This window comes from Leptonychotes weddellii, chromosome 3, assembly GCF_054177405.1.
Source record: "Leptonychotes weddellii isolate Sample4059 chromosome 3, ASM5417740v2, whole genome shotgun sequence".
In the NCBI taxonomy this organism is placed as follows: domain Eukaryota; kingdom Metazoa; phylum Chordata; class Mammalia; order Carnivora; family Phocidae; genus Leptonychotes; species Leptonychotes weddellii.
Window position 1 is genome coordinate 40,028,413 of NC_138371.1, and position 21,375 is coordinate 40,049,787.

The 21,375-nt window shown below is 39.5% G+C and overlaps 2 protein-coding genes across 5 annotated transcripts in view; both read left to right on the forward strand.

The window, feature by feature from the left end:
• LOC145720498 (uncharacterized) overlaps positions 1–5,574 on the forward strand; it is a 78,628-nt gene extending 73,054 nt beyond the window's left edge. The window contains exons 3-6 of one of the 4 annotated variants that reach the window (XM_081813974.1): positions 2,634–2,777; positions 3,555–3,622; positions 3,962–4,046; positions 4,227–5,574. In XM_081813974.1, the coding sequence (XP_081670100.1) occupies positions 2,634–2,767 (134 nt within the window). In that variant the 3' untranslated portion in view covers positions 2,768–2,777; positions 3,555–3,622; positions 3,962–4,046; positions 4,227–5,574. The other 3 variants (XM_081813977.1, XM_081813978.1, XM_081813975.1) reach the window with 3 other exon arrangements.
• NEMP2 (nuclear envelope integral membrane protein 2) overlaps positions 1–21,375 on the forward strand; it is a 360,288-nt gene that overhangs the window by 309,731 nt on the left and 29,182 nt on the right. The gene's annotated exons all lie outside the window — the stretch shown is intronic.

The window sequence follows — 21,375 nt, forward strand, 5'->3', positions numbered from 1 at the left end:
TTGTAAACATTTTTGACAATAAGAAGTGATTTTCCATCACATCCTAGTCCTCACACACATACATAAACATAAAGATAAAAAAATTTTCATAAAAAAATCTTTCCTTTTTCTACATGTAATGCACTCTGATCTTTTTTACTGTGTCTACTGCATGTTCTTGTCTTTAATGTTTGCGACAAACCTTGTGATGTACCATTCAGATCCCCCACAATGAAGGACTGGTTGTCCAGCCGCTGGGAGTGCTGCTAAGGGGCCATCTTCAGCTGTCAGTCCTCTCAGGGATTGCCTAAGTGCAGAGAGCTGCCATGCCCAAGGTCATACTCCCTGGGATGCCCACATCCAATGTGGGGGGATGTAATAATTTGCTAGGGCTGTCATAATAAAATACCACACCCTGGGTGATTTAAACAACAGAAGTTTATTTTTTCACAGTCCTGGGGGCTAGAAGTCCAAGGTTAAGGGATCAGCAGATTGTTTCCTCCTGAGGTCTCTCTGCTTGCAGGTGGCCACCTTCTCATTGTGTCCTCATACAGCCTTTTCTCTGTGCCTACCCTTGGTGTTTCTTCCTCTTCTTCTAAGAACACTAGTCACGTTGGAGTAGGGGTCGACCTTGAGGGCCTCATTTTAACTTGATCACCCCTTTAAAGACCTTATCTCCAAATAAAGGAGAAAGGGGATGAAGGCCTGGCCATCTTGGCCTGACTTGGGACAACTCTGAAGAGCCATTCTAGCTTTAGTACTTCCCATGGGCTTGGCTGAAGATGTCACTGGTTTGATTCACAGTTCCACTCTTCCCTCTGTCTGATTCTGTTTCCTTCTTCAGGTGTTGATACCAAGGGCATGCCCTAATAAATATTCTGAATCCATACTTTGTTTTAGAGTCTGTTTCCTGGGGAACTCAATCCATGGCAATGTTGGTTATGACCCATTAAACTGATTTCATAGTCCACTAATCATAACCAATTTCATAACCCACAGTTTGAAAAACATTGGCTTAGGGGCTGGTTGCTTGATTAACAGTTCTTTGATTGTGTGGCAAGGGAGAGAACACAGATAATCCAACCATTCCCAGTATCGGCTTCTAATTCAGTTCACTGTTTAATCTCCATGCCATATCCATGTCTTCTATCAGGCCTGGTTTCTCTGATGCCCAGGCCTTTGCTACCAAGGTCTCCAGGAAACAAACCTTCTATCTCCTCCTGAGAGATAGCTTGGTACGAGTAGCCTGGGTGCTGATTTTCTGTGCCTAAGGGTACAAAGTAGTTGACTGTTCCTTTTCAAGCTTTTAACTTATCTCCTGCTTTACAGGGCACACCTCATTCCCACTCTACCAAATCTGGTGATCCCAAGTCCTGAGCCTCTTTCTAGTTCTTCAAGGCAAAATATCTTGCTTATCTTCAGTATGCCCCACTTTGCACACTTTAGATTGTAGCTTCCTCTCCCATTGGGCCAGTTAACCCTTCATCATTCTCTTTCCATCAAATATCTGTTGAAATCTCTCATCTATTTCTATCTCCTCTTCTTGCCTCTACTGAGAGGAGATAAATGCCTAGGTTCATTTACCATCTGTAGCTAGAAGCCAGCAACTAGACACTTAGTGGCGGTTGTTATCACCGCTGTGGCTGCAGGATGGACAGGGAGGTATCTGTTTCTTGCTTTTTGCACCTTGCTTGCATCTTTTTTTTTTTTTTTTAAGATTTTTTATTTATTTGACAGAGAGAGACACAGCGAGAGAGGGAACACAAGCAGGGGCAGTGGGAGAGGGAGAAGCAGGCCTCCTGCAGAGCAGGGAGCCCGATGCAGGGCTCTATCCCAGGACCCTGGGATCATGACCTGAGCCGAAGGCAGACGCTTAACGACTGAGCCACCCAGGCACCCCTGCTTGCATCTTTTTATGCAAGGAGCTTTTTTTTTTTTTTTTTAAGATTTTTCACCTACTTATTTGAGAGAGAGAGCATGAGAAGGGGGAGGGTCAGAGGGAGAAGCAGACTCCTCGCCAAGCAGGGAGCCCAATGCGGGACTTGATCCGGGGACTCCAGGATCATGACCTGAGCGGAAGGCAGTTGCTCAACCAAGCCACCCAGGCTCCCAAGGCAAGGAGCTTTTTATGCAAGGAGACTCGCTTTATGTGAGGATATAAAGTTAAATCCTATAGAGCTGTAATGTAAAAGTTCTTATGAGTCATGAAGAGCTCTAAGATTAAAAAGAGTACAAGAAAGTGATGAATGCATAAAAGAACAGATGCAGTGTTGTGAAAATTTAAAGGAAAGTGTTGTCATATTCAAAATAAAGAGTAAATTAATAGTGTATATAAAGTAGAATAAAATTGCCCCTAGGTCTTAGTGATGACAAGAGAAATTACCAGGGACAGGAAGCAATTTTCCAGTCATGGACTGAGTGCCTCTATATGTCAGATACGGTGCTACACCTCAGAGAGATGGATGAAAAGGAGAAAAGGTCCCAGCCTTTCTTTAAGGCATTCACATCAATTATAATACTGAAAAAGCCAAATGACAAAACAAACCATACCAACACAAATTCAATTGCATGTTTCTTATTAAAACCCACTATTATGTTCATTTTTCCTACTAAAGAGTACATTTGTGATATTGCGGAATACATTCTGTTCACAGCATGTAGTACATTAACTGAACTCTATGGAAAGATGAAAATAGTTGTCATGAATGGAAGAAAATCCGGCATCTTTCTAATTCTTCATACTGGAAGGTTCAGGAATGACTCTTTAATGCTGGAATTTAAGGCATAGCAACATAACGGTGAGGATGATTTGGGGAAAGCTTTTCTGGAGGCCTTAAAAACACGTAAGTAGGGGCACCTGGGTGGTGCAGTCAGTTGAGAGTCTGACTCTAGGTTTTGGCTCTGGTCATGATCTGAGGGTCATGAGATCAAGCCCTGCATTGGCCTCTGTGCTGAACATGGAGTCTGCTTGAGTTTCTCTCTGCCCCTCCCACTCACGCTCTCTCTCCTTCCCTCTAAAATAAATAAATACATCTTTAAACAGCACGCACACACACACACACACATAAGTAGCAGAGCCTGGCCTTTCTGCCTCCCCTAGGGCTGGCTAGTCCCGCAGAGTGGGGGTCCTTAGCAGGGTTTTGATGAGTGGGCTGGCCCTTATTTCTGGTATTGGTTCTGGAAGAGCTCAGGCATGATTCACATTCAATTAATCTTGTCAGGGTGCCTATTGGTTTCAGCTAAAGCTCAGACACTGTCACTGCAAATAACCATCCCAGGGAGCCACTGTCTCCTTGGTACACTCATTCACTTCAAAATGGGAGTAAAACATTTTAATTTGGACAAGAGAGCATCTGTTTCCACTGAAAAAAGTTACAACACTCGAAGTGCACGTACATTTTGGTAGAGTTTTCAAAAATAGAAAATCCAATTATTGTATATGAGGGAGTTTTGAAAAAATAATCTAAGAATAAAAGAATTGTTTCTCAACTACTCATTTGTGGATAGAGCTTATTAATTAAAAAAACAAACCATAATGGTCATTAGAAAAAGCATTCTTCTTCCCCCACCCCCAGGCCATTATTGTGGTTTGGCCGCTGAGCAGTGGGAGTATGAAAATGTCTACCTGGACGAAGGAGAGAAGGTGAGGGGGTGGATTTGTGGGAGAACAAAGGAGAGGGTGGGTGGTGGGCCCCAGGTACTGAGCACTTGTGTGGGAAGAGGCTGGGCTTCTGAGTTAGCAAGGAGTAGGAGACCAGGTTTGTGTGGGTGATGAGGGGGCCCTGAGGAGAAAACAAAGCCATTTTACAAATGTGAATGTCTTAGGAAAATATCCATAAGATGGTGAAAAGAGCATTGGAAAACAATTCATTAGCAATTCTAATTTTAAAAAAGCAAAGCTTGCTGATAATGCCATCTTACAGGTAGTCATTTTGAATTTTAAAAATTACCCTTTTCGAAGAATGTTTCCGTTTATATGTAGCTTTCAGAGTGATCTCGGAATTGCCTCCATAAACAAGAGTGGCCCAAAGCAGAGCAGAGGAACCAGTTGAAGGTTCGTGGTTGAGGTGAGCTTATATTTTCCATCTAAATCAAGGCTGAAAACCCTAGGAAAAAAGGGACACTTTTCTTTCCTTATTTGTTAGCCAAAAGCATTTATATTAAGTTTCTTTTAAAAACTATACTTGGGATTTTCTCAACATCTACTTTAAAGTCTGAAACTGAAGCACAGACTCATATAACATTAGGGTGAAGATGGATCATAGAGCTCATCTTAATGAGCAGCCAAGCCACGTTTATGGAATGAGCTAAACAGACTCAGCTGCACCGGACTTGGTGGAGAAGCGGATGGAAGGCCGGTAACCAATCAATCAATCAGCAAACAAGATGGGCTGAAAGGGCACTGGCCTCACCCGTAGCAGCCTCCAGAAATCAATGTGGAGTGTTTGTGACTCCACATGGACTGGCAGCGTGGAACAGAGTAGCGAGCGCCCACTCTGGTGCTGCAGTGCATTTCTGTGGGCATCTGGGAGGAGGGCTGGAGACCCCTACTCCTTGGTAGAACAATGTCAGCTTCCTGGCCTGGAAGTAGCCTTATCAGAACAGAGCCTCGCCAACGAGTTTGCATCATTTCTACTAGTCTTTGCCTTTGTTTTCCTTTTGAGCTAATTTAGGTCTGCTGGGCTTGCTTCTTGCCGAACTTCCCAATGTGCAAAAGGACTGTTTGAATTTTCTCTTTTCAGTCAGCTCAATGAATCCCAATTCAGAGATTTCTTGTCTTTCCCAGCTGTTTTACTGATATCCTTTAATTACCCTTTAAAAACTAGCTTTTCATGCAAAATGTTTCTATGTGTTGAGGACATCCAGTCAAGGGCAAGATGAAAGAGTTGAGCAGCAATAACTACACAGTAAAATAAAGACTAAGATCCTCTTATTTTTTAAAAAATATAGTTAGTAGCCTCCAAGACTAGGGCCACTAAAATAGAAAATCTATCTACAATATAATTAAGAAACTGAACTCATTATATTGTGAGAACAGCTGTGATGTTATTTGTAATTGCGACATTTATTTGGTAGAATATTTAAATGCCTGTATTTGATTTTTAAGAAATAGAGGCACTTGGGTGTCTCGGTTGGTTAAGTGTCTGCCTTCGGCTCAGGTCATGATCTCAGGATTCTGGGATCGAGCCCTGCATCTGGCTTCCTGCTCAGCAGAGAGCCTGCTTCTCTCCCACTGCCCTTCCCCCCCAGCTTGTTCTCTCACTCTCGCTCTCTCACTCTCTCTCAAATAAATAAAATATTTTTTTTAAAAACTGGAGGGTGTTATGCTGAGCAAAATAAGTCAATCAGAGAAAGACATGTATCATATGACCTCAACGATACGAGGAATTCTTAATCTCAGGAAACAAACTGAGGGTTGCTGGAGTGGGGGGTGGGGTGGCTGGGTGATAGACACTGGGGAGGGTATGTGCTATGGTGAGCTCTGTCAATTGTGCAAGACTGTTGAATCACAGATCTGTACCTCTGAAACAAATAATGCAATATATGTTAAGAAAAAAAAAGAGAAGAAGATAGCAGGAGGGGAAGAATGAAGGGGGGAAATTGGAGGGGGAGACAAACCATGAAAGACGATGGACTCTGAAAAACAAACTGAGGGTTCTAGAGGGGAGGTGGTGGGAGGATGGGTTAGCCCGGTGATTGGTATTAAAGAGGGCACGTTCTGCATGAAGCAATGGGTGTTATGCACAAATAATGAATCATGGAACACTACATCAAAAACTAATGATGTAATGTATGGTGATTAACATAACAATAAAAAATTTAAAAATAAATTAAAAAAAGGAAGAAGGAAACATATTTGGTGATATGGGCTGAATTGTGACCCATCCCACCTCTCCTGCCTCCACCCAAATTCATACATTGAAGTCCTAACCCTTAGTACCTCAAAATGTGACTGTATTTGGAGATAGGACCTTTAAAGGGTTAATTAAGGTACAATGAGGTCTTATGGGTGGGCCCTAATTCAATCTTATTAGTCTCCTCAAAAGAGATTAGGACCCAGACACATACAGAAGGAAGACCATGTGTAGACACAGGGAGAATTTGGCCATCTAAAAGTCAAGGAGATTTCTCCAAAGAAGACATCCAAATGGCCAACAGACACACGAAAAAATGCTCAACATCACTCGGCATCAGGGAAATACAAATCAAAACCACAATGAGATACTACCTCATACCAGTGGCTAAAATGAATGGCTAAAATTAATAAGTCAGGAAACGACAGATGTTGGTGAGGATTCAGAGAAAGGGGAGCCCTCCTATACTGTTGGTGGGAATGCAAGCTGGTGCAGCCACTCTGGAAAACAGTATGGAGGTTCCTCAAAAAGTTGCAAATAGAGCTACCTTACGACCCAGCAATTGCACTACTGGGTATTTACTCCAAAGATACAAATGTAGGGCTCTGAAGGGGCACCTGCACCCCAATGTTTATAGCAGCAATGCCCACAATAGCCAAACTATGGAAAGAGCCCAGATGTCCATTGACAGATGAATGGATAAAGAAGTGGTGCTTTTATATATATATAATATATATATAATATATATATAATGGAATATTACTCAGCCATCAAAAAATGAAATCTTGCCATTTGCAACAATGTGGATGGAACTAGAGGGTGTTATGCTAAGCTAAATAAGTCAATCAGAGAAAGACAAGTATCATATGATCTCACTGATACATGATAACTGAGAGTTGCTGGAGGGGAGAGGGGTGGAGGGATGCGGTAACTGGGTGATGGACATTAAGGAGGGCATGTGATGTAGTGAGCACTGGGTATTATATAAGACTGATGAATCACAGACCTGTACCTCTGAAATCAATAACACATTATATGTTAATTAATTGAATTTGAATTTAAAAAAAAAAGAAAAGTCAAAGAGAGAGGCCTCAGAGAAACCAACTCTGTTGACATTTGATCTTGGACTTCTACCTTCTAGAACTGTGAGAAAATAAATTTCTGTGGTTTAAACCACCCAATCTATGGCAGCCCTAGCAATCTATTACATATGGTCTTCATTCTGTGTTACATGTTGCTTTCAAGGGTTCTTTGAGAGAAGAAGGCGGTTCACGGCAGAGATCACCCTCTTTTACTTCTGGAGTCTTCTCACATAGGGTGATTGGAGAAGGGGACAGGCTGCAAGAGAACGAATAATACTGAGTGGGGCAGAGAGGATCGAGACCCTGGGAAAATGGTGGTAATGGGGTCTGGGTACATCCCCTCCTCTTCCTGCCCAGTAGCAACTTCTAATCCTCCTGGAAAAAGCATTAAAATGTTCTTAATGAGTATAGCTCTGTTCCATTTGCAATATTAATGCAATGTATAAATTCTCTGGATACCTGTCACATAAATGATTAAGATTTTAAATTTTTAAAAAATACTAATGATATTATAACAAACAAATATAGTATTTCAGTACTTAAAAATCACTTGGAGGGCGCCTGGGTGGCTCAGTTGGTTGGGCGACTGCCTTCGGCTCAGGTCATGGTCCTGGAGTCCCGGGATCGAGTCCCGCATCGGGCTCCCTGCTCGGCGGGGAGTCTGCTTCTCCCTCTGCCCCTCCCCTCTCTCATTCTCTCTCTCAAATAAATAAATAAAATCTTTAAAAAAAAAAAATCACTTGGAATATGAAAAGTGATAATTTAGATCCCTAACTCTATCCAGAACTCTGTCCATTCAATTTATAGTTGACAGGATTAAGTCAACTTAATAGCTGGACCTCCTACATACCTTAACAATGAGCTACGTGAATGAACTGAATTCACAATAAATCCATGGCACTATAAAACAACAGCCAAATTTAACCTTTTTTTGGTTGGAAGTTAATAAATATAAACTCCTTGCCCAAAGTAGGCTCTCAACAAATATGCATTGAATTAAAATAGATGATATCACCTAAAATCATGGTATCACCAACACGTGGCATATTTGTCCAGAAGTTCAAAGATTTAATGCAGATGTCCAATTTGTTTTTGAAAGAAGGTGATCAGTAATGGAGAGCAAATGCCATATTTTCTTTAATTTTGAATTATGTGTACTGTTAGGGTATAATTCTCAAAAAGAGAAAATGACTAACACGCAAATAGTAAATGAATATGTAGAAGGATTTGATTCAACATGTTAAGAAGGAGAGAGCAGCAAGATGCTCAAACCGGTTCAATGAGCACTTGAGGAGGGCGGTATATGTAGGCAGTTGGGTAAAGGAGGGACAAGTATGGTGTGATGGTGGCCACTAGCCCGCAGCCACTGAATTCCTTACCTGCCTCTGCCCACTTCTCCCAACCCTCTAAAGCATTCCTGTCCCAGCGGCAGGGACTGCTTGACTCCTGCCTCAATTCACTGTTCCTTCCAGGCTGAAAAAATGGCAGCAGTTCTTGTCTGAACACTCTTAGGACTCAGTAGTTAAGTCACCTGCCTTCTCATTTGGCTCTGAACGTTCTGCCCTATGTCCTGAGTCTGGCCCACACAGTGTCCACCAGAGTCAGCAGCTGCCTACATCTCTGTGCCTCAGCCACAGTTGGACACCTGGCTACGAGGTCATCCCCTTAGGGTGCAGTTCCTGTCTCATTGGCACCAGCCTCCTTTTCAGAAACTGGTGACGGGCCCCTGAGTCCCTGAGCAGACAATCCTGCAACTTGTTTTCAGCTTTTCTGGGTGCCAACTACCTCCCTGAAGCAACCAAACCTCACCTACTCCCAGACCTTCTATCAGGGATCAGGGTACCCTTCTCCACCCACTTCCCAGGACTACCTATAATTTTTTAGGATGCTTCCCTGCTAAGCATTTATGACTGCTTGCCTAACCTACTACCCCATTTTGTTGCTATCTCTCAAGGTGTAATTATTATACCTCTCAAGGTATAATGCCCTTCTAATTGCTAAATTATATCTTATTAGACCTTCCTCTGGCATTGGACACTGCTGACCACTCCCTCCTTGAAAATTCTCTTCCCCTGGCTCAGGCGACCCTCTACTCTCCCCTCTGCTTCACAGTTTCTGTTGCAGGCGCTTCTTGTTCTGCCCTCCATTTGCTTGCTTGTTTGTTTGTTTGTTTGTTTAGAGAGCCAGAGAGAGTGTGCGTGCGGGAGCAGGGTGGGAGGGGCAGAGGGAGACGGAGGGAGAATCTTAAGCAGGCTCCACACCCAGCACAGAGTCCCACACAGAGCCCAATGTGGGGCTCGATCTCATGACCCTGAGATCATGGACCTGAGCCAAAGATCAACCGACTGAGCCACCCAGGTGCCCCATTGCCCTCCTTTTAAATGAAGGTGCTCTCTTCAGGGTTCTGTCCTTGGCCCTCTTCTCATTTGACTCTTTCCACTCATCCTGGCAATCTTGTCCCCATTCCCCTGCCTTCAGTTAAGACCTCTATGCTCAAGAGTCCCAGATCTTTCTCTCCTACTCACATCTCCTTCCTGAGTTCCAACTCTCCTACCCAACTACCTACTAGTCTTGCATGTACTTCAGAATCACTTCCAAATGGAATTTATTCTTTTTCTTTCTAAACTTGTATTTTTTGTTTTCCTAGTCTCAGTAAATAGGATGGATATTCACTCAAACCAGAAACCCCAAATCACTTTCCTGGGCAATTAGTAACCAATTTCTGTGGATTCTAGCGTTATCCCCACAGCCACTGCCTTGCTTTATATTCTGATTATCTTGACCTATTTGCACTTTGAGTGATTTTGCTGTCTCCCTTCCTCCATATTGCCACCAAAATATTTTTTTTTTAATTGTGAGGTGCAATCTACGAGCGGTTGTGAAACCAATTTAGTGAATTGTTTCATATATATATACCTTCACATAAATATACACATATGTATATGTATTATATATTACACATATATATACTGTGCATATGAATCACCATGTAAAAGGTATTTCTTACTATAGATGATGATCATAAAAGGTCAAAGCCATTCCTCTAAAACACAAAATTGACCAGGTCAGTTTCTTTCTTGCTTCATTGGCTTCTCAGTGTCTAGAGAATAAAGTTCAAATATTTAGCAAAATCTTCAAACTCCCATGATAGAGCTGCAGCCTACTTCTTCCACTTCCTATCAAGCTTTTGAACTGGGGAACTTTAGGAGGACATGGTTATATGCCAGGAGGTCCTAAGAGAGCCACTGGAGAAATAGCAATAATTTTACTTGTTGGCAAATAGTATGGAAACTAGTCTTTGTATTCAAATAGCACAGATGTATTGCCAAGTAAAATTTAAAAGTTGCATGAATTTTAAGGTAAAATATTAAGATGTGATGAAGACTCCCCAAAGGTTTGGAACAGGGTTCTCCTGTAAATATCAGAGAAGCATGGCCGCAAGCACGAGAAATGCTCTGGCACTGTCCTTTCACGTCTACCACGAACCCAAGTTACTCCTGTCCAACAACACGCAGGTATATACGTGATGCCACATGGAGGTACTCAATGTGCCACAGGTCACACAAAGCACACTGCTGAAACTGATGTTAGCTAGCAGGAAAAAAAGCAAACCAAGGGGTCTAGAGTCCTAGGTTCAGGTGCCACTCTGTCACTTACAGGCTCTAAGGTGCTAGACATGGCTCTTAACCAGACTGTGAGAGAGATCCAGCTGCAGCATCTGTCACTGCATGGGTCCTCAAGAAATATGTGATTGGTATGGGGCTCTTGGGTGGCTCAGTTGGTTAAGCATTGATCTCTTGCATGTACTTCAGAATCACTTCCAAATGGAATTTATTCTTTTTCTTTTTTCTTTCATCAGACTCTTGGTTTTGGCTTAGGTCATGATCTCATGGGTCAAGAGATCGAGCCCTGCACTGGTCTCCCCACTCAGCACGGAGTCTGTTTAAGGATTCTCTCCCTCTGCCCCCCTCCCACTTTCTCTCTCTCTCTCAAATAAATAAATAAATAAATCATATATATACATATATATATATATATATATGTATATATATAAATAAAACCTAGGCAGGTTCCATTGCCTGCAGCAAGCTACTCAGGGATCTCTCCAAAGCTGAGCCCTCGGTGGAAGAGTAAACCTTTTACCTATAGAGCCCTGCCTGCTAAAATCTTAAATCAAGTCATGTAAGTCCTCTAAGTTCAATTTCTTCTGAAGAGTAGGACTCATAATAACAATACCTCCCTAAGGTTATTTTGAGGATGAAATGAGATAATATATGTGAAAACACTGTGTAAACACACCTCCTCTTACACAGCAATAAGAATTTTACTTTTATTATTTTCAGCTTAGAAACAAAAAAGTACTGAGGCCAAATCCTTTGCAAAGTTATTTCTAAGAAAATTAATGAGTAGGATAATATCCCTATGCCAGAAAGAGATACACAGAACAAATCAAAACTATAACTTTCTATCTCAAGAGAAGCTAAAATACATTAAGAAAATGATACAAGACATGAAATGAAAACATTAATCAAAATTGTTAAAACTTGGAAAATTTAAAAACACTGCAACTGAGGTGATAGAACTCAGGAGACAATTAGAAGTTAAAAAAAAATTCAGAAGCAATGCTAAATTAGAAGGAACACAAGAGCAAATATAATTAAACAGATTATGCCTTAAGAGAAATAAAATATAAAAAGGACCAAAGGTTTAAAAAAATATAAGTTAAAAAACATTTGAGAGAAAGTGACAAGTAGTGAAGATAGACAAAAAAGATTCAAACACAAGTAACCAGAATCTTTGAAGAAGAGATGCAAAACAGGGGACAAAACAAATAATTAAAGAGAACTTTCCTTAAATAAGAAACAATGTGAAATTACGTATTGAAAAAGCACACTATGTAGCTGGGAATATTGACCCAGAACAATCAATACCAAGACTTATTTCTAGTAAAATGAATGAACTTTAAAAAAAGAAAATATTCCATTGAGTATGCAGTCAAAACCACCAAGTAACTTACAGGGCAAAAAATTAGATTATCATCAGTTTTTATCTTGACAGCTATACTTTATGCCAGAAGGAAATGAAATAACATATTTAAAAGACACAAGAGGGGTGCCTGGGTGGCTCAGTTGTTAAGCGTCTGCCTTCGGCTCAGGTCATGATCCCGGGGTCCTGGGATCGAGCCCCGCATCAGGCTCCCTGCTCCGTGGGAAGCCTGCTTCTCCCTCCCCCACTCCCTCTGCTTGTGTTCCCTCTGTCGCTGTGTCTCTCTCTGTCAAATAAATAAATAAAATCTTTTAAAAATAAATAAATAAATAAATAAAATAAAAGACACAAGAAATAAAATGTGAACTGAGGATTTTATATCCTGCAAAACTGACTTTCAACCATAAAAGGCATGGAACAACAGTTACCAATATGCAAGAACTTGGAGAATATTGTTTTCATTAGCCCTTCCTGAAGAATCTAGTAGAGGATGAGTTTTAGACAAAATGATTAGAGGTATATAGTAAAACACAGTTATCTAAAGATAATATTAAATGAGAATTAAAAGAGAATAAATATGTAAAAGCTATATTCTTGCATAATGTAGAAATAGTGCAACTATAAAAAACTGAGCGAGAGTGGGGAGAACATATAAAAAATATTTTAAGCTGTTCTTTGTAATTATATTGTGGTAGTAATATGTGTGTTGTTATTCTGAGCCTGTCATGTGTACAATGTGTATGAGTAATTATGAGATATTCTAATTCCGTCATCTATTGTATCCTTGGGAACCAGAAATCTTGTTACGGAGGAAAAGAGATACAGATGTAGTAAAAGCATAAAAAAGGCAAATTATAAAACCCCATAGTTTCTGAACTTTAATTGGAAATATCAGTATGGTAGGTATATTTATCTGTAAAATTATGTCTATAGGTACAATTATCAATATATAGATAGATTTCCTAGCTTTGCTACTGAAAAGGCTCTGAAATAAGAACCATCCCTGGAGCAATAGGGCATTAGCACCTAGATTGTGATCTTGAAACTGTAAAAGAAATCAGGACTTACGGAAACATGACTGATTCCATGTCTGGGGCAAGACAAGTATAGGACGAACCTGGATAGCTGATACCAAATACCAAAGAAGTTATCAAAAATTAGTATGGTATGTCAAAAGGGCTCAGAAGCCAACCTGAAAAGAATCCTATTGGCCAAAGATAGGACAATTTGAGCTTCAAAAGAGAAGAAGTAATTGCTATTGATTGAAACCTTATCAAATATGTTGAAATCGTGAGTTCATGATAAGATTTTTTTAAAGAGTCACCTTCAGGGGTGCCTGCGTGGCTCAGTCGTTAAGTGGCTGCCTTTGACTCAGGTCATGATCCCAGGGTCCTGGGATCGAGCTCCGCATCGGGCTCCCTGCTCAGCGGGAAGCCTGCTTCTCCCTCTCTCCATGCTTGTGTTCCCTCTCTAGCTGTCTCTCTGTCAAATAAATAAAATCTTAAAAAAAAAAAGTCACCTTCAGGGGAGAATAAAAAACCAGTTTATTCTCTTAAAAACTAGTAAATAGAAGGAAAGAACCAAGTACTTTGTCCTACCTTTTCTTTATGAACTGTGTACCACTGAGTAATCAAATAGTAGATAAGGACGTGTATCTCCTTATAAAAGTATTCCAACCAATAAGTGAAAAAGAAGTAATGGAATTTGAATATCACCATTTTGCGACCTCCAAGGGAGTTAATGGATTCAGACATCAACAGTTAATAATATCACAAAAAAGAGAATCAACCAGACATCATATGCCTCCTTAGGAAAGAACACAACACAACCTATCATCTTGCCCAAAGAGATAAAACCCAAGTTCAGTGATGCTTCTGAATCTAGCTGCCAGTTTTCAGGAAATACCCAGGACAGAGGAACATGCCACACTGCTCCGTGAGTATGAAAACACCTCCACATGGTGGAAGGATGAACATGTAGAATGAGATTTAAAAGATAATATTAAGGGGTGCCTGGGTGGCTCAGTCGATGAGCATCTGCCTTCGGCTCAGGTCATGATCTCAGGGTCCTGGGGTCAAGCTGTGCATCGGGCTCCCTGCTCCCCAGGAAGCCTGCTCTCCCTCTCCCACTCCCCCTGCTTGTGTTCGCTCTCTTGCTGTGTCTCTCTCTGTCAAATAAATAAATAAATAAAATCTTAAAAAATAAAAAAATAAAAGATATATTAAAAATATTTAATGGGCAGAAATATAATGTTTATGGAGGTGCACTTCCACCATATAACTATAAAGGAGCTCATGGAAATAAATACTATAAAGATTAGGATGGTGGGTATTTCGGGGAGAGGTAGATGGTTTGAAATTGGTGAAGGACGTGGAGGCCTTCTGGAATAGCTGGAAAATTCTATTTCTTAATTTGGGGGTTGGCTGCAAGAATGTTTGCCTTATGATAAATAACTCATTAGGGTATACATTCATTTTGTATTGCTTTCTATACTTTGATTTTACAATAGATGTAAGGATTAAAACAATAAAAAGCTATTTAACATAAAGGATACCTATTATAACAAAGGGAGAATTTCAACAAGATTCTCTCTGGTATTATTCAAGATTGATAAAGTGTTAAAAAGAACCTATAATATTTCTGGTGATTATAGTATCTGGCAAAGAGTAGAAAGGGGGAAAACTAGGAAAAGGCAATAAAGAACCAGGTGAAATGGGAAAATGGAAAGCAGGAAGTGTAACCTCTCAACCCTAAAACAAATCCAAGAAATATTAGTGGGTTTAGCTTTAATTATTGTTAAAACAAGTTAAGAGCCTTAAATATTTAGATGAATGATTTTAAGCATCATTGTTAGGCAAAATATCTTTAAGTGAAAAGAAGAAAGAAAAAGGAATGCCAACCTATATAAACATGCATTTCCAGGGAAACACCTGCAATGTGGTTAGGACAGACAAATTCTAACTTGCAGAATGCATGCCTGAAAAAGGAGTTAACTCCCTCCTCCTTTCCTTCTATTTCCTCCAGAGTCTTAAAGGCTTACCCTGCCCATCATTTCAAGTGGCAAATGACCTAGTTAACTGAACTCTCTCACGTTATACCATCCAGAACAGTCACTGCTCAGTCTACTTTACCTTTCCTTTTTTTCCTTACCTTTTTCTTTTCCTACCATTCCTATTACTGTCTCCTTACTTTCCCTATTATAACCCATTTGTCTAATTTTATTCTCTATCATTATTAGAATAGGAAATATTTGTTATTTAGGAAATCCAGTGCTTTAGAATAAAGATGTTATGTAAATCTCCTAAACAAGAGCAATAGTAGGAAAAATACTTACTTGATATAGAAGCAACTCCCATTTTGAGTCAATGAGTAAATTTCTAAAGGAAAATACATTTATCAAAGTTTAGGATAAGGAATAAAACTCATTTATTAAGTCAGCATAAATTTCAGCTACCATTTTCAGAAGCCTCCAAAGGCTTTTGGGAACTCTCAGAAATATCACCATAGCGATTTTTTTCCCTGTCTATTGCTATTCCAGTCTTTGTCTTCTATGATACCCTTCCCACCATGGAGGCTGAAAATGCCAGACATTCACTCCACCCCATTTAGCAAGGGCATGGGCTAGTCACTTCTTCTTCTCCTTTTCTCTTTTTTTTAAAAAGAGTTTATTTATTTGAGAGAGATCGAGCAAGCACACGTAGGGGACAGAGGGAGAGGGAGAAGCAGGCTCCCCACTGAGCAGGGAGCCAGATGCAGGATCCTGGGATCATGACCTGAGCTGAAGGCAGACGCTTAACTAACTGAGCCACCCAGGCACCCTGGGCTAGTCACTTCTAATAGGACCAGCAAGGAGTCTGTCGAGAGGGTGGAGGGAAGGGCTTCTAAGAATGGCTTCACTTCCCTATTCAAGAGATGAAAGGGGAGTTGGTGCCCCCTGCCTTGGGTCACAGTTGTGTGAGGACCCAGGATCGGAGACAATGGCAAGCCCTTTTCAGTTATGAGGAGAAAAGTTACGGACAAAGTCCAACAAGCTAAGAGTGGTGGAGTAGAAAGCTGAAAACAGTCTGAGACCTTGATAGCATGCTCAAGCTGCTGAATTAACCTGCCTTAGGACTTACTTCCATGTGACATAATAAATGTCTTCATTGTTTAAGACATAGATGGAGTTTTGACCCTGTCAGTAAGGACAGGGCCTATAAATCACAGGAAAGAAATATAAATGAGTGTGGGGGAAAGTTACTGAAATGTACTAAATAATAATAATTTTTTTCACCTAGCTTTATAGACTTTGATTAATGTAAGCAAAATATATCTAATGTTAGGTAGATAGACTTTACAGGTAAAATAGGATTAATAACATTAGCAAAAATTAGAGGTATATTAATTGAATTATTTCCACTTTCCATAATCTCTACTGACACATGACTAATCTAGAAATTATGATTGTGTTATAGAAACCATTCAGAACAGGTAGACTCTCGTGTCAATTTTTTTAGATAAATAAAATGTTATTTATATTTCATAAATAAAATATTATGTTTATTATAAATAAAACATTATAAATTTCTTCCCAACAGTTGCTTACACTTTCTTTCCACTCCCATGATCAACAATAACATCCTGGAAAAATAAGGAAAGTCAAAAATCTTTATAACAACTCCGTAATATACTTAGATCTAGCCAGATGTATATATTCTAGATATAGAATGCAAAGAGACAGCAATATTGGAAATATAGATAGGCTATTTAGATCTGATTTGGAGAGGGAGAGAGAGACAGAGAGACAACATACAAGCAGAAGAACAAAATCTGAGACTGTTACATTTATCTTCATTTCTCAGCCCCTACATGCCCTTTTTAAAAAATATTTGAGTTCTTTCCAAAAACACATGAAATAGATTGAAGAATTTTCCGAATAGACTGTGACCACCAGGGGCATTCTGAAGTAAGTGCGTGATCAAGAACTGAAAGCAAGAAGAGAAAAATCCCTGTTTTAACTGAATTGAAGGGCTCCTGAATCATATACAAATCTTTTTCATTGTCAATAAATGATCGATGAAGACAATTAAGGAATTTAAACTAAAAGGATATCTGCAGTTTACAGCTTTCCATGAAAGAAAAATAGATTTTGAAATATAATTATTTCACTATAATCGTTTTAATAGAAATTACTCCAGTTGGGGGAGGGGAAGACCTAGATTAATTGTAGAGAACGGCTGATTAAAATGCTTCCCAAGGGTGTGTTGGCAGCAAAGAAAACTTTGATAGAATTTGTTTAGGAATCAAGTGATGTGGAATGGTAGGACTGGACCGTGTCCAGGTGAAAGATTGCTCTTGTCGGGGTGCCTGGGTGGCTCAGTTGGTTAAGCAGCTGCCTTCGGCTCAGGTCATGATCCCAGGGTCCTGGGATCAAACCCTGCATCCGGCTCCCTGCTCATCGGAGAGCCTGCTTCTCCCTCTCCCTCTGCCTGCCACTCTGCCCACTTGTGCTCTCTCTCTATCTCTCTGTCAAATAAATAAATAAAATCTTTTAAAAAAAAAAAAAGATTGCTCTTGTCCTTGAAAACATAATAACTGGTTACCAGTTTTCTGTATCCTAGTTCCTTAAATTAACTCTTAGAAAGCTGTAACTCTTCAATCTTCTTTTTTTCAGATTAACCAAATATGTCAATTTTTTCCCCTTAGATACTATTTTCTAGCCATCATCAACTAACCATCAATCACTTTTGAATATTTTTTCTACCACTAATACAGTATGGTCAAAACTATTTGCCTCAGAATTACCAATGTAGATTCCCAGGCCATACACTGGACCTACTGAATAAGAATGTTTGGAGATGGGACTCTTACCCACACCAAAATTTGACAACCACTACTTTAAAGAATTCTGCATCTCTCTATTTGAATTGAAAGATTTGAATTGAATTTGACCAATTATTTTTTACAACGAGCTTTACTAATTTAGTATAGAGGACATACTATCTTTCTTACAAATTATATTTATTCTAATCCTCCCCAACATCATTTATTCATACTGAAAAGCTATCTCTCTTTTAGTTTTGACATGACTTATTACTAAAATTATCGAACTAGTATATGGCAAGTCAATTTCAAAATATTTCGTAAATGAAATATGCAAAGAAAAACATGATCCAATGAGTCAATTTTTATTATTTTTACTTTTTTCCTTTATGGAGAGGTCTTGAACAGCCTGCTGTTGTTCGTTGTTGTTTTTTTTTTTTTCCCCCTCTCTCTTTATGTGAAATTCAAAAATGGGAATTTTTTAAAAAAAGACATATGACATATAACCTCTGTAATCTTTATGGCATTGGCAGGTGTCATTGCAGTAAAAGACTAATTCTTTCTTTATGAAGGAACACAAAGTAGTAGAACTTTATTTTATTCTAATTCATTTAATTAAATGTTCTACCTACCTAGAAACCAAGTGAAAGTTCCTAAATAATTTCTGACATGAGCTAAATTTTACATCTGATTCATAATGACTGATTATAACCCTATGACAGCTACAGAAAATTAATTAGTTATGAAGAACAAGAACTCTAGAAATAAAAATGAAGAGGCTGAAAATTGAATTATAATCTTTTTCACACCATGTGGAGATAGTCGAATGGAATTAAAAAACTCAGGTCACTAAAATAATATTAAGGAAGCTCTTTATTAAACATTTTTTTCAAAAATATATCATATTCTAGCAATATGAATTACATAAGGTACATACACACAGTATTTTAGCTGTGGTTACAAACTTGCTGAAAAAGCTACTTCCTGTCAAGCATGAAACTTGTAAAACTCAAAGTTTATTTCTAATGATTTTTGAATCACTTGGGGTACATATTAAGAAGGTACATTTTGGGCTTTCCCCAGAAGAACTGGACCAGTCTCCAGAGGGTTTGTCTTGGGAATCTGCATTCACAATGCTAAACATTTACTTATTACCCACACCAATAGCATTCTGGCAAAAGTGCCAACTTCATCATTATCTAGGAGATCCAGATCCCACAAGCTATGGTGCTTCATTCCATCTTAGATGTGGACATGGGCTGTTTACCAAAAGTCCACAGCTAAGATCTGTGGCACAATTGGGCAACCGCTTCAAGAGGCAATGAATTTTGTCCTTTTTCAATCACCCATTTTGGCGTAGAAATTTCTGTGCTGGTGTTATAATCTAGTGATAATTGTTTTTGCATCCTCTTGGCAAGTTTAATGGCAATTCCAACTACAACTCTCTCACTTCACCGATTCACTGATGGACAAACTTTTTCTCTATTTTCTTTTTTAAAGATTTTATTTTTATTTATTCATTTGAGAGAGAATGAGATAGAGAGAGCATGAGAGGGGGGAGGGTCAGAGGGAGAAGCAGACTCCCTGCCGAGCAGGGAGCCCGATGCGGGACTCGATCCAGGGACTCCAGGATCATGACCTGAGCCGAAGGCAGTCGCTTAACCAACTGACCCACCCAGGCGCCCTCTATTTTCTAATGGAAAGATAGAAAGCAAACCTGCATAATATCCCAGGAAGCTTTGAACAGAAGATTCTGCTGGTGTCCTGTTTATAGGGGGTTTTGTTTTGGATTGGTTTAGTTTGGTTTGGTTTGATTAATGAGTATATTTCATCTCCTAGAAGGATGCACACAAATGCTGGTGTAACTTAAAAATAATACACTGCAATAATCACAGTTTGTTAAACCCATCTGCTTCTCATGGGAGGGAAGCAATGTTCCATGATGATGTCAAAGAACCTATGAGTCTGACCACACTCTCAATTCTGTTTTTCTCCTTTTCCTTCTCCTTGGTGTTTTGTTTTGTTTTTGTTTTTTTGTTTTTTGTGGTTTTTTGGCTCATTCCATTATGGCCAGAAAGCTTAGGTGGTGCTCACCTCTAAAGCTCTTTATACAGCTAAAGCTTGACTTTGAAATAAGACTTTACAAAAGATTAAGTGTAGTGTTTTCTAAACTGTGTATGCATGGGATATTAATGGATTTTATTTGAGAAAAATTATCAGGCTTAAATTTTGGTGTAGTGTATGTGTAAACCAAATGTTTCACCCAGAATTCCTCAATCCAAAAGAGATCATGATGGAAACAACACAGTATTAGTAGGATAAAAACTTACTTAGCATAATTTACTATATCATAGTTTTTGAGGGTCAGGAATATAGGAGCAGCTTAACTAGGTGGTTCTGATTCAGGGTCTCTCAAGAGCTACAATCAAGGCATTGGCCAGCACTACAAACATCTCAAAGTTCTGTTGGGGAAGATCTGCTCATTCACATGGGTCTCTCCACAGTGCTGCCTCACAACATGGTAACTGGCTTCCCTAGTGAGAGTGATCCCAGAGAAAGTGAGAACACTCAAGATAGAAGTCTTTTTATAACCTAATCTTGGAAATGACCTACCATGTCTGCCATATACTCTTCATTAGAAACAATCAGTATTTCTAGCCCACACTCAAGAACAGGAGCTTATACAAGGGCATGAATACCAATAAATAAAGGGGATCATTGGAGGCCATCCTAAAGGCTGCCTACTGCAAATTTCTTCACTACAGGAATTTTTAAGTCTTTTTAAAAATTTTTTTTATTTATTTTTAAAAAGATTTTATTCATTTATTTGACAGAGAGAGAGCACAAGTAGGCAGAGCAGCAGGCAGAGGGAGAGGGAGAAGCAGGCTCCTCACTGAGCAGAGAGCCCGATGCAGGGCTCGATCCCAGGACCCTGGGATCATGATCTGAGCCAAAGGCAGATGCTTAACCGACTGAGCCACCCAGACACCCCAGGAATTTTTAAGTCTTTAATATGCTATTTGTCATTGTGAATGTCTATAAGGGATAATACAGTAAGCTGTATTTTCCAAACTATTTGAACTTGGATTCCTTCCATCTGCCCTCATTCTGTCAATTTTCTATGAGCCTAGTGTTCTAAGACTTGCTGTTTAAGATGTCCTCAGACCACTAGTGAGTTTGTTAGAAATGCAAAATCTCAGGCCCTACCCTAGACCTACTGAATTAATGGTAGTATTACTTATTCTTGAGTCTACTTCATCTGATATTAATATAGCGACTCAACTTTCTTTTGATTGGTTTTTTTTTTTTTTAAGATTTTATTTATTTATTTGACAGAGAGAGAGAGAGAGATAGCAAGAGCAGGAACACAAGCAGGGGGAATGGGAGAGGGAGAAGCAGGCTTCCAGTGGAGCAGGGAGCCCAATGCGGGGCTCGATCCCAGAACCCTGGGATCATGACCTGAGCTGAGGGCAGATGCTTAACGACTGAGCCACCCAGGTGCCCCTTGATTGGTGTTTTTTTTTTTTTATGGCATATCATTTCCCATCCTTTTCTTTTTAACCTATTTAAGTATATCTCTAAACTTAAGGTGTATTTCTAGTAAATAGCATGTAAATAAGCTTTTGCTTATTTATCCAATCTGACATCTGCCTTTTAATTAGATGTTGACT